The sequence below is a fragment of the Dermochelys coriacea genome, chromosome 16 (assembly GCF_009764565.3).
Source record: "Dermochelys coriacea isolate rDerCor1 chromosome 16, rDerCor1.pri.v4, whole genome shotgun sequence".
Lineage (NCBI taxonomy): Eukaryota > Metazoa > Chordata > Testudines > Dermochelyidae > Dermochelys > Dermochelys coriacea.
Window position 1 is genome coordinate 23,426,442 of NC_050083.1, and position 14,078 is coordinate 23,440,519.

General features: G+C 36.0%; 1 protein-coding gene across 1 annotated transcript in view; it reads right to left on the reverse strand.

Moving 5' to 3' along the window:
* PSMB7 (proteasome 20S subunit beta 7) overlaps window positions 1-14,078 on the reverse strand; it is a 40,277-nt gene that overhangs the window by 5,385 nt on the left and 20,814 nt on the right. Inside the window, exon 6 of the mRNA XM_038374145.2 lies at window positions 13,874-13,932. Within this exon, the coding sequence (XP_038230073.1) occupies window positions 13,874-13,932 (59 nt within the window). The remainder of the gene's footprint in view (window positions 1-13,873; window positions 13,933-14,078) is intronic.

Consider the following 14,078-nt stretch of genomic DNA (forward strand, 5'->3'; position numbering starts at 1 on the left):
AGCAGTCCAGGCAAATAACGCAAAAAAGCTTACAAAGTTACAACAAAGCTTAAACTTGTTCTTCATAATAATTTTAAAAACAATACTGGCTGCCTATTTAATTTTAAAAACAGCACAAAATATCCACCTTCCTTTCCGTCTTATAAGGAGTCTTGAGGTTTAAATCTCCTCAGTGTGATAGAAATGCTTGCTTTGATCTGCTTAGCTCTTGGAAGTTCAGGGGTACCATGCTGCTAGGGTTCCTAGGGACAGCTCTGTCTGCCATTAGGGAATCCCCCCCCCCCCCCCCGAGAACCCCCTGTAACAGTTCACAAACCCCAGTTTGGGAACCACTCCCTTAAGGAAACAGAAGAGAAAGTACTATCTTCTTAATGGCCAAATAATACTTACATTAATACATTATGTGAATTTATACTCATCAAGGGGAAAACATTACTTAGAACCCGTCCTGCAAGCTCTACTCTGTCAGAACTTTTACTTAAGTCAAGTGCCAGCGCTAGAATTAACTTCAACTGGACTTTTGTCTGAGTAGACACTGCAGGATTGGGCTCTTTGGTGTGTAAATCTCACCTTGTGAAGTTGCTATAATTATACATCCAGTATACTGTTTTAACCCCCACTTTTATAATTTACTTCCAATGCATCAGATCAAGGAAAATTTTTAAAAAATGATTATTCTCTGACTTGAACAAACATAACATGTTAATTCAGATAAATGTAACAAAACAATACTAAAAACCATGACTCTAATATGCGTATAGGAAATTCCAAGTCAACGTTTTATCCTTAACTCACCAAGATGGTGTTTAGTTATTGCAGACATTTCCAACACTGTGGCGATGTTGAGTTAAACATGACGTACAAGCAAGGCACAATGGAGCAATTGAAATTTGAGTCTCCAAAGTTACCAGTTTTATCCAAGCTCTTAATAGTTCATGTAGCAGTTTGAATATCTGACTTGCCATCATTAGAAATCGGGAATACACTGGCAAATTAGCTTTCAAAGCTGCTTTTGGTAAATGCAGCTCTGCTCACTTCATGTACAGCCCTCAAACTTTTTTTTTTAAACCCTGCCACAGGAAATAACGACCCTTAGCGTATGTGTGCTAGTCCTAGAATGTTTTCAGATTCAAGCAGCAGCTGCACAAGTGCCAGTATTGAAGTGCAGCTGAAGAGGATCCCCAAAGTAGCTCAGCCACAATGACGTCTGTACCCAAGGCATACTTCACATTCTCCAGTGACCCTCCATACAAGAGTTTGTTATTAGCAGTATTCATATTCTCACAGCTTAATTATGACATTGACCAAGAGGTCTGCACTCAGCCACAGAAATAGTGTGGTTTCTTACTTTACCCACATTTTACCAGATGGAAGCTTTTAAAATATATTCAGCTGCACTTTGTACAGATTCACCCAGCAGAACAAAACAGCAAAGCCACATAAAAAAATTTCTGCACATCATTTCAGTGTTTCGTGGTAGTGAATAATTTCATTAATTAGAATCCTAGCATGACAGGAACATTTTAGTACTGCCTATGGAAATGAACACAGTAAACCAAATAAAATTACACTTTTTTGTTTACCTGGAAGTTAACCACTATTTTAAACAAATCCTTTTGTACAAGTTTTAAACAAACTCAAATGAAATTTAAACTAAGAAACACATTATAGGCCACAGGTTAAGGACAATACATCCACTTTAGTTCTCTTTGGCAATAGATGAGGCCTTTTCTATTTGAACATAAAAACAACTGTGCTCAATTTTAAATCCTCCTTCGGAGTTGCCTCAGTCTCCTGGGTAAAAAAAGCATTTTTTTGCTTTTAAAATGCACCATGTATGTTACTCTGTTAGCAAAATATTCTTAAACCCAAAGTAACTGATAGACCAAAACAGTCTCTATTTGGTAGATGCCTATTATAAAGAAGATCCTCTCAGAATATTAAATATTATAGGACCATAATTTGAATAGTTCAGCCTATTTAATTAAATCTAAGACATTTAATTAAACAGCACCCAAATGTGACATTTTTCTCTGACTTTCATAATTTAAAAAGATGACCAAAATGCCCTTGTAAAAACTGTTTGTTTGTTTTTTTTAAACTGTTCCTGTGTAGGGACCCTGCATACAAATGAGTGAGATTTTATGGTCAGAAAATAGGGGGTAATAATGGAAGTGCTGACGCAGTCTTAACTACAGTGGCATGAATGAGTCACTGTAATAATTAATCTAAAAAAACCCTAAAAGTTCAGAGTATATAAAAGGAGCACTTCCTGCTTTATGGTTGGAAAGACCAAGCTAACTGGGAATATCATTCTCCTGGGTCTACACTGCTTCTTAAATGAGATTACAGTCAGAGTGATGTACTGTAATACAAGTCAGCTGTGACAAGCAGCACTTTATAGAGCTATCTGTTTGTCTCCATCACTACATCACACAATGTGTCCCAGGACTCCAATGTGCAACTCCATTTACCACTGCATGACAAATGGGTAGCACTTGTAAAAGGCACAAAGAGGTCCAGATCAGCCATGTAATGGTCACCACAGCTGTACCATAGTGCTTGAAGGGAACAAAACAGACCCCCCAAGTTCATTAAACTGACCAGTAATGGATCTTTCAAAACGTGCCTTAGGAATACTACAGTAAAGGCTAAAATAAATAACTCAGCATGGAAGGCTAATCTAAAATGGTGTTTGATAAATTATTTATAACGTAGACAATTGTCTGCATTTAATATTGGAGCTACTAGTAGCATCTTTAAAAGATGATTTATGTGTTGTAATGCCATTAAACTTTATATTGGCCCACTGCTAGCTATAAAGTCTGCTGAGATTTAGAGAATGAGTTTTAAACTGTCACTGCAACATCATAGTAGATGGAGACTGTATTAAATCTTTACTTTAAACCTGCTATCTGGAGAGTTGCATTTTGTAGACACTCAAAAACTGATAGATTACCTCTCTACATCTGCTATGGTGCAAGTCCCAAATAGCAAGGATAAGGAACTTTTCCATATTATTCTTTTATATAGCTTGAATCGAATTTCTCTTCGCACTTCAATGATTTTCAGATTTGGAATACCACCTTTTCTATGGAGCATGTTGGTTATGTCTACAGCCAATTAATCCTATTTTTTGCAAAAAGCTTTTGAGAAGAATTACATCGCTTATGCCTACTGATGTCTCAAACAAATACAATGGTTGCAGCTGTTTAGAGAATATTATTTCCCTGATGTTTTGGGAACTTGACAAGCAATTTATACACGAGACCTAATTTTTTTTTCTCCCACAGATTTATATATTGTACAGAGAGGTTTTTTTAATTAGTTATTTAGATAATCATCAAACTGGAATGAATGAGTGTCTACTAGATAACCAGCAATATCCTATTTTGAAATTTAACATATACATAAGTAAAATGCTCTAACAAGTTTAACCTTTCATCACAAATCTGAAGAATCAGCATGCAGTACATTTATACAGGGTAGAAGAATTTTTGAAAATATCATGGTGGTACTTTTGCACTGGGGTGAAATTTGTCCCATGTCCTTCCTGTACTGAAAAAATAAAATATACAACTACTTTAAGGGAGAATCTGAGGGGTGAGGAAGAGTATTTGGGAGCCCAAGGACAGAGACATAGTAAAAAAATCTATAAAGGTGGCCTGGGAGTTAGGAAAACAATACCTCTTGAAGGACATAAGCGGCTACAGAAGTATAATTAGACTTTGGAAGTGTAATCAACAGACTGCTGGATGTGAAAGCGTGGCTATGCCTGTCTGCTGGGAGAAATTGTGTTGGAGATCAATAAGTGACTGGAAGCAACACTAAATTCTTTTGGGAAAGTCCAAGGAGACAGTGGAACCAAGATGATAGCTCTGATGCAAAGCATTTTTATTAATTTTTTTTAAAGAGAGGGTTGAAAGCCAACCATCTAGTCGGGAACGAATCTGTTTGGCTACATTTTTAACTTGAACTGAGAGGGGAGGCGCTGGGATATACAATCTTAATAGCTCAGACTGTTTGAAAGTCCCAATCACTGAGCTTCCCATCCAATGAAGTTTAGGTGATGAATGTCATAGGCAGATGAATGCTTTACAACAGAAAAATATTTTTATGAAGTTATCGTACTGGATCTCCGAATCAAAAGACTGTACTTTGTTTTCATCTCACTTTCTTTATGTGAAGTGAGTGCTTGTGAGTGACCACTTGGGAATTGTTAAGTTTAATTGAACTGGACCTGGTGCTGACTTGGGGGAGTTACTGACATTGCCTTCACATCATGTTTTGTTGCCTTTTCTTTCCCCACCATCTTTTGTACATGCTCTAAAGGGTCATGAAGGAGCTGCTATGGGCACAAAGTAGAGAGAAATCCTATAGTTTCAGCAGTGCAAGATGGGGCTATTGCTGAATAAGCACATCTGGAGCATGTGGGTGTGGAAGGGGGGCTTGTTGAACACCTGAAAAAAACAAGCTCATCTTAGCACACAACTGATCACAGTCTAAAACGTTTAAGAGAATGAGAGGTTCAAAGGGGTGATGTTCAAAGTGGCCTCATCAAATGTAGAAGGATTCTGGAGACCAGACTGTAGGAGGTTAAGTAGCAGCTAAGAAATTAATGAAAGTAAAAAAGCAGATGGCAAAGAGGATGTTAATTATGTGGCAGCACCAGGATGATGAGAGGAGTAAGGGGCTGGACCATAAAGTGATACAACATCCAGATATTCTGGAATACATCACTCTTACTGTAAATGAACGAGAAGAGGGACATAGTAAACAGCTCCGCTTGTCATGATTAGTCTAACACCACAAAGACAGGCATGGGAGGAATGACAACAGAGCACAGAGGGGAAGTGGAATTTCTTTAAAGAGAATTACTGTATATTTAATGTGAAAAAAATACTGCACTCAAATCCGCTAGATTGGTTTAAAGCTAAAGTACATTAAAGCAACAGTTAAAGTAACTGTTAAAAGAGCAGCTGAAATAATTACAAAAAGCACATAGTAAAAAAGGAAAAGCAGCAGTGAAGAAAAGGCAGTCAGTGATGATCACCATGAGATCGCTCACTGCAAGATTAGTTTGTGGACATGGGGGGGAAACAAAGATTTAATGAATTTTCTGCTTCTGTATTCAAAATGGTGCTTAGATAAGTGCCAGAAACAGTCATTAGTTTTCTAGAGTGTATAGAAGAAAGACTGAAGGAAATTAGGGTAATGCCAGAATAGATGGTCTAGATACAAGGACAGGTGAAAATAAAAAAAATAAAAAAATCTATTTCTAGATCAGAGTTCAACTACTACTGTAACTCTGTAGTTGTATAATTCAAAGATAGGGGTGTTCCTTGCCACTTGCTGCCCTCAAAATCATTCCCAGAACTGCAAGGCCCACCTGCACAGGGATAAAAATGGAGCCTTACAATCAGAGCTGAATTTCTCCCCTACAGAATTCTGGAACTTTGTGGTACTTGAAGGCATGTGTTTTTCTTAGGGCAAGGGTTCTCTGAATCGCACACAAAGGTTTTACTTAGCTGTAGTAGATAGACTTTAAAAAGTGTAGGACATAAAGAAACCTACGAACACTCCAGCTGATGGGAGAATAATGGTGAATAAAGAGATCAAACTAAGAACTAACATTTTTCATATTTTGGATCAAGATAATGCAACTATTACTTTATTTTCCAATCCAGCTTGCAGCCTTTAATTAGGAACAAATTTGAAGAACTCCAAATTCTGAAGCATTTGCACTTACACCGAGACTCCTTCCTACAAATCTGTGTATCTTGTATACATACACCACTATGAAAATCTCTCAATTTTTGTTCAAAGCTTTGAGGTACAAGAAGCTCAAAAAATGGTAATTATTAGATTTGGATCCCTTGGCAAATTACTACTTATTGGAACTCTGGGTCAAACTGTGTAGTATTTGGAGTGATACATTGTTATAAAATAAAAGCTAACCAATACACACTTTCCTGGATCCTAATTTTTCTGCAAGCTTTTAAAATAGGATTATTCTTGTCATTTTTAAGGTTCCCTGTTTTTTGTTTTTTTAAAAACGTGTTTTCAGCCTAGTCCTAGCCAACATTTATGCTGCCGTCATTGTGGTGATATATTAACACACGTCACTTCACCCACCACCAAAGTGTAACCGCTTCTGTAGTGAACCCAGCATCTATTTAAAAGAAACAGTTCACTACAGCAATGAGGAATGACATCCTATTGAAACTACACAGCAAATATGGAGTAGACAGTAACTAATTACCTAAAATGGATCTGTACCAGGGCACTGAAGGTAGCAGTCCCGTGAACACAGCAGTTTAAGCTTAATATTAATGTCTTTGATTTTGTACATTTAAAAAAAGATTGTGTTGTATGATGTATTTTCTTGTATTATCTTGTACATTATATATACCATGTAAACAAAATTTAAATTTATATTATTTTAAACTTACCATTTTCTACTGAGATCTTTTCTTCAATAAAATACACCTCTCAAAGTCCTTACTCTTTGTAATTACAGTATTTTCATATTTCATTAGTACACATGCTTGCAAGCCCAGACTCATCACTACCGCCCCCCATCTGATGTTGTACACCACACAAGTATAATAAACCATGTTAATATTTCATACCAGTGTGAAATATGCTGGAGTATCAATTCAACATCTGCTGTCTTTAGGGTACTGGAGTCCCGCAGAGACACTTTCAATTTGTAATTGAGTTCTATACTGAATTAATCAGCAGTTTATCTTTTTTAGTAAAATAATGTCTTCCCCACTAACCTGGATTTACATTAACAATTTATGCCAAATTACCTGCCAAAAGAAAAACCTATACGATTCCAAGATACTATTCAGTAACATTGGTTCCTATATTTCATTCCTTACATAAAGAATAGTACAATACATTGTTCCAGTGGTATGAAATCTTAAATTACAAGCCTCATCTTGAATCTGTAGGGTTTCTGGCTGCTTCTATATTCACAATAACTATGAATTAACATGAGAACAGATTTAATCCATCACTTGTGATGTTCTGATATTCAGAGTTTTTAAGGAACAGATTCTCAGAATGAAATGGACTTGTTCAGCAGTAAAGGAGTTTGATAATTCTACCACATTAAAGACTTCAGTTTGATAACCTGAAATCCTCAATCTGCCTAATATTATACCACCACCCTGTAGTGACGTTTTGGATCTTAGCTACAGGGAAGTAGAGAGAAAAGCAAACCAAGCACAGGGGTCATTTTAAGTAACTGTATGCCATTATACCCCATAGGAACAAAGTCCAGCAATGACACCTCTGCCTCAGATGAAGCACTCCATGCTCATCTCACTATCACCAAAAATGTTGACGGATGAGGATGAAGAAAGATCAACATTTTATTTTAAAAAGAAAAAGTCCTAGGCCCTCTTATAATCTTTTTCCACTTAAGTTTACCCATATGCTTTATAAACTTGGTAAGTATTCACTCATTTCACTCTCCTCTCTCAGCCTAGTCTAAATTCTGCTGGGACCTTATTCCAATTCGATGTTCTTTGCTCGTACAGAAATTACACTCTGCCTTCAAGATTCTCACTGCAGGGGCAGTACTTAGGCATTGTACAATGTGAAATATTTCTCAGTACATTTTCCCTGTTCCACAGTTATAGGAAACATACAAACTAAAACAATTTAGATTGGAACACCTGCTCCTGAGAATGCATCAAAAATAATTACCTGCCCTACATCTATCCTATGTGCTGTAAAATGTTCTCTAACGTTCAGCACAGTTTGTGAATAGCTTGTCTACATTGTTATGTACAAACTTTGTGTTACCTCTGCAAAGGTAAGGAAATTGTTTCCTTTGCCATGCAGCAGGGTCCAATTTAAACTAAAGAATGGATGAACTTAGACAGGATTCCTGTATCTGGAAATAGTCATTGTATAGAACAAAGAAGTGTTTTGGGTATCAGTGGTAACTCAGAAGAAAATCACCCTTAGGCAGTTTTATTATCTGACTTTCGTTTGGAAATTGTGCTTTGATATGTGAAAAGAGCATATATTAAGAACTCCTCTCCAGTAATCTCAGCCATTTAAGAGCATATCTAGCTGCCAAGTAGTAGGATACATTTAAAATTAACGTCATATTTCCAGTTTTTCATAAGTTCCGTAATAGAAATCAATTCTTCATGACAGTCCACGCAAGGAGTTAACAGAACCTGTCCAATATATCAAACAAGTATTGAGTTAACATGTTTAAATAATTTTAGTTTAAAAATAGGAAACAGTATGATATAACTCCTGAAAATAAAGGATGGTCTGCACTAATACCCGACACCAGTCTGTGCAGAGATACACAGCTCCAAAGCATGGAGTAGAGCAGTCACATAATGGAAATACCAAATCTGTTCTAACATGAGCTCTAGCAATAAGCAGTAGTAAAGACGTTTACTAAACAGCCTAATCTCTTATCACTGTGTAATGAAATAAACACATACACAGAGCACACATTTTAAGCACTTCTTTTTGTGCAGGGGGGTCAGATTTTTAATTTTGTTTTGTTTTGTTTACTTAAGCTCTGTTTGACACTAATAGGAATTCGAGTATCTCAAGCAGGCTCTTCAGCTTAACTCGGATAGTCTTGCTTGATCTCTAATGTCTGCTGTCTGAGTTCAGCCAAGAAAAGTTCCCAGCAAGTGGTCACCTTCCCATGGAGTCATTAAACCTCTGAATGTCAGCTGGTGGGATTAGCCCGCAGACTTCCACACCTGAGCCCTATGGCAGGGACACAGACGTTTTGATCAACCATTACTAATTAATACAAAATTCATATGCAGCTTGTCATTGCTCTTGAGCATCGAGTCATACAGATGCAGACTACTACTGTTGATGAAGATTAGAGTTTTGACAGTCAAAAAATAATCCAGTATTATTGTCAAAAGTTAGTAAAAACAAATACTCAGCTACATATTGCTACACTCATGTTTTCCCACTGTCCCCCAAAGTACTTATGAAATATTTTAATAATGTTTAATAATGGAAGAAAATGGCATGCTTTCGCAACATTGCAGAATTATCTCTTTTAAGTATTTTTGTTTAAATAGAAATAAAATTGCAGTAAAGCCCTCCATTTTAGAATATCAATGACTAAGTCCATGAAGACTCATCTCCCTTTGAGGAAGAAAATATCCCCTTTTTACAGATGGGGAAACTAGTGCATGGAGCCATTGGTTTTCAGGTGTCTCAGTGATCAACAGCAGAGCCAGAAATAGTGCCACTGTCTCCTGTGGATTAACCAGCAGTCCATGGTTTTCCCTGTCTTGTACAGTAACACTCTTTTAAAGAAGGGGAATATGGTCAGGAGAATGGGTTGGGGGGGGGGAGAGAGAAATTTTGTCCATAGGTTTCAGAAAGCTCTCCTTCCCCTATGTATAATGTTTGTCTGCATTTACTATTCAAACTAATGTTAGACTGCACAATCAAAAATACTGCATGTTCTCATATTTTTAGAACGATCAATTTCAGATTCAATTATTTAAATCCTGCATTTCTTCCCCACACCCTTATTTTTCCTCTGATCCTGAACACTTAAAACATCTTTACTAAATTTCCCTGAAATCATGGTTCTCTCCGACTTCTGCTGGTCATCTTTCCAGAATCTCCTTATTTTGGCTTCTCTTTTTATTGGTTTAAAATATGGAAGACAAAGCAGAAGCATGAGTGGCCTGTATCTTTGCTCAGTCAAACATGAAGCTTTCGTCAGGTGATTGAGAAATACAGGCGCATACAACTGTATTTTAATCAAGTAATTTTCTTCCATAAACCTACAAAAACTTCTCCTTCATGAGAGGCAGGGTCAATCACCAACATTTATATTATTAAAGGTCTTTTCCCCCCCAAATATCCCTAGGAATCCAATCACCACAAGGATACAGACAATACAAAAGCTCCAGCACCTAATATTGTAGGCAGAATTTATCCTAGTTCAGGATGATTGCCATATCTATCGATACTGTTTTCTGAACAGCACAAACCATTAATGTACTTAAAAAATGGAATGTGGTGTTTAACACCAGGTGGTACTCCACAAAAAGGAAAAACTGATTAAGCTCACAACTCTGGATTAGCTCTGCTGTTCTTCCACTTATATTATTTAAGGTAGATCTGTAGCTACCTACATGACAAATTAATATTGTTCTACAGCAGTCAGGTGCTTGGCATCACATTTTGAAACATCTACAGTCCTTCAGGGCTGAAAGTGTTCACTTCTTCAATCTATAACAGTTCCTCTAGAGGCCAGCTCTTGGTTCAATGAAACATGACTCCATAAATCAGACTGCAGAAGTAGCACTTGTGTACGTCACTATCCATCTTAGCAGTTTCGCTGGAGGATTTTGGGTAAAGATCATCTCTCAACATTGCAACCAGAGAAGGACCATCACAGCTGGCATCGACAAAGCATTTGCTACTCAAAACTGAAGACACACAAAGTCTATGAAAAAAAACACATCCTGTTGGTGTTAGCATGCCTGAGGCAGTGGGAGAAGCTTCAGTAACTCATCTTCAAAAGGCAGAGAGCCAGGGCTCTAGAAACCTGCAAAAATTGGCTAAGCCTGCAGTCTTCATTTCTTTAAGTTGAGCATCTTCAAAGTCTACAGTTCTAACTGTAGGGCACAGCAGCTGCCACTGCAGATTTGATCCTCTCAGCTTTTGGCAGCTCTCAACTTGAAATTCTAGCAAAAGAATTTTTCAAGTTCCTATTATTGCCTGTCATGGATTTATAAATATTGTGCACTATCTGCTGTGGCATGGCTCTCATGGGACGCCAGTGCATGCCAAAAGCATAACAGAATGAAAAACAGTTCCTATTCTTCAAATAAATGCTAATTTTTTTTAACTGTGCTCACACGATGTGTTTGGTGATCAGCTTCAATAGTACAGAATATATATCAGAGGGAAAAAAGCTGATTGTCTTTTCCAGCAGTATTCAGCTGCTACTTTCATTAAGCTTGTTTAATTAGATTCCAGATGCTAATTTGCAAGTCGATACCAGAGGGTGCAGGACAGTTTGCCTTTGAATCATTTTCTGTGATGTGATGGTCTTGCAGCACGCTACTACCTTTCAGTAGCCCTAGCAAGATATTCTGACAATTAATGCAAAAGCAAGCAGTATTGATCTTGACAGAAAAATATTAATCTACTACCCAGTTTTAATGAATTAATCTCCAGGGATTTTACATTTCTCATCATTGCAATGTGTTTTAGCAAGTGACAATTTATGTCCATACCATATAATACAAAGATTTGCTTCATTTATGTGATTTTGTTTACTCCTATCAATAGAACTATCATTAATATTTATTTTGTTTTTTAATCTTGTTGAACTTCCCACTGTGTACAGTAACTTAATTTTCAGTGTTCAAAAATGCAGAATTAACAGTTAGACTTTTAACCTGTTAGCCATAGTAGAAAAATGGAGAAGAACGTAAGTCTTAAAAAAAAAAAAAAAAAAAAAAAGTCCAATTGAGTCTTCTCAGTTAGCTCTTAGGTATATTAGATTGTTCTGATGTGTTATTATATCACTATTTTAATTAACAGAACACTCAATAAACATAAAACCAATCTTAAATTATATGCTAGTCTTGAGACCTACATATCAATTTCAACAAATTGGTAGACTACATTTCTGCATGCTTGATACAATAGTGAATTTCTCCTGCCATTTAAGGTTGTGTATGAAGACAATTTAATTAGGCTGACTTTTTTAAGTAAAAACAATTGGAAGTTTACCAATTTTTGGTGCTTTAAAAAAAAAAGTTACACTCCAAAATGACTTTAAAAACCAAGGATCTTGATAACTAATTGAAAATGAGATTTAAGGTTTTCCTTTCAAGATGGCAAAAAATTATGCTATTGAATTTTAAGAAGGGATTGTGCAGTAGCTATTGTTCCTAAGGATTTTAGGCCTTGCTGTCAATTCAGGCAGCACATGTTAAAAAACACAGTTATATAGGAAACGGGACAGAGTCAAAAATGTGATGTGCCATTCTCACAATGCTTTGCATTACATGGGTGGAGACTCTACCTTTATTTTACATTTAATGGATTTTTCTGTTAGTCGCACAACCTTCATGCTATTTAAATGAAGGAGTGAGTCTGAGTGCCTCATTAAAAATATTCCAAATTCTGACAACATTGCTTATACATTCTACACAGTTCTGTCTCATTAGGTGCTCTCTGCAACAGCAGCTTTGCAATCATGATCTTGTTTATCAAAACTTAAAAAAACATTTTAATAGAACTATAACTACTTCATATGAAACGTTCTGGGAAGAGTCTCTCTAGGAGTAATTTGAAAAGTGATCCATTTATTGCCCATTGTGTAATCTTTTAATGAAGTTAACAACCGGAAAAGCACTCAGTACTAATTTTTAATCAATTGTTAATCCACGTGAAGTTACTCCATAAGAAAATTTAACAGAATAAACCAATGCACTTAAAATTGTAAATTTAAATAACTTCAGATAGGAATTCAGTGGAGTTATAGGATCACACTGCTGAATACAACTGCATAAAGACTTAAGAAATTGGTCTATAGCAGAGATGTAACACAGATTAGTGAAATCTGAAGACATTTATTGCAGTTTATCAACTTTCCGTTTTGCCACCATGTGATTCAGTTAAACACTAAATACCTTAAAGTAATGTTATAGCTATCTTTGATATTCCAGTGACAATTATGAAAAATAACTAAGTGTAGTGTCATTTTTAATCTACTTCAAACTCTCTATTTTGTATTCGATTCTCATTATTTTTCTTTAACACGTGGAATCATTAATCAATTGCAACTAGAAGCAGCACGCATTCAAGGAAAGTTTGAAGAGATTAATGTGGTTTAAAGGAGGCCTTGACATTACTGAGGCATTTTACCAGATATAGTCATAAGAAGCATCTTAATTCTTTTAGTGTTATTTTCATCAGTAGTGTATCTGCAGACAACTGTGGATTTTTCCCTTTTTAGGTGAATAGTTATTGAACAATAACTGGTTTTTAAAAATCCTAGTATACCTTATATTCTACATAGGTGTGAAGAAAAGCTATACATAAATAAAAATAATGCAACGCATGTGTTCGTAAACAGATATAATGAGAATGAACCATCTTATTCTGGTGCATCATGTATCCAAAACCTGATCATGGCACCACTGCTTTCAGCTTTTACTCTTAAATTATTACGGTTGTATAGTAACAGGCATTTATAGATTATTCAAGTTTGATATAGACCATCAGCAAAACAACTTATAAATGTTCTGATAACATCTTTTAGGTAGATCCTGAAGATTGGAGTACAGTTATTTGAATGGTCACTGACAACTTGAAATCTAGTCAGTTTCAAAAATGAGTTAAAGGTAGTTTCAGGTATTGGCTTCTGCCAATTTTTGTGGTTTTATAATCACATTGTCCTTTCTTTAAAAGAATGTGAAAGATATACAAAGAGGGGAGAGAATGAAGAAATGACTATACAGGGGAAAGAGTGAAACTGGTTATACAGGGACTCTCATATACCTAAAGTAACCTGTAAAGAGAATTATTTATCCTCCAATCTTTCACCTACATTAATCATAGAAGCCTTTGAAAGAACCAATTAAAGAAATTACAAACAGCAGTACTGGGATTTGTAAATTGGCTGTGTCCATTTGAATTTTTTGACAGCTCTGCAATGAGCCAGCATACTATAGAGTGACACTGGGAGCAGGAGGGTTACTTGTTTTGTTTTAAACTAAAGCAACATTCAATATTAGCATCAAACCCATTCGATGTATGTCAGTGTTTTGAGAATTACTGAAAGAAGAAATACTAAAATACTAAAAAAATCCAAAACATTCCTTACCCCCATGTCTGGTTTGTATTTATCTTCAAATACTGCCATTGCTGCCAATGATCCAGAACCTACAATAATAAAGTTAAGACATTTATTTAAATTTTGATGTAGTTGTAAAGTAACTGCTGAATTGCTAAAGAGTATTTTTAAAAGAAAACAAGAGTGTCAATAAAACGGAAACACACCACAAACCTGACTTAAGCTCATTAAAATA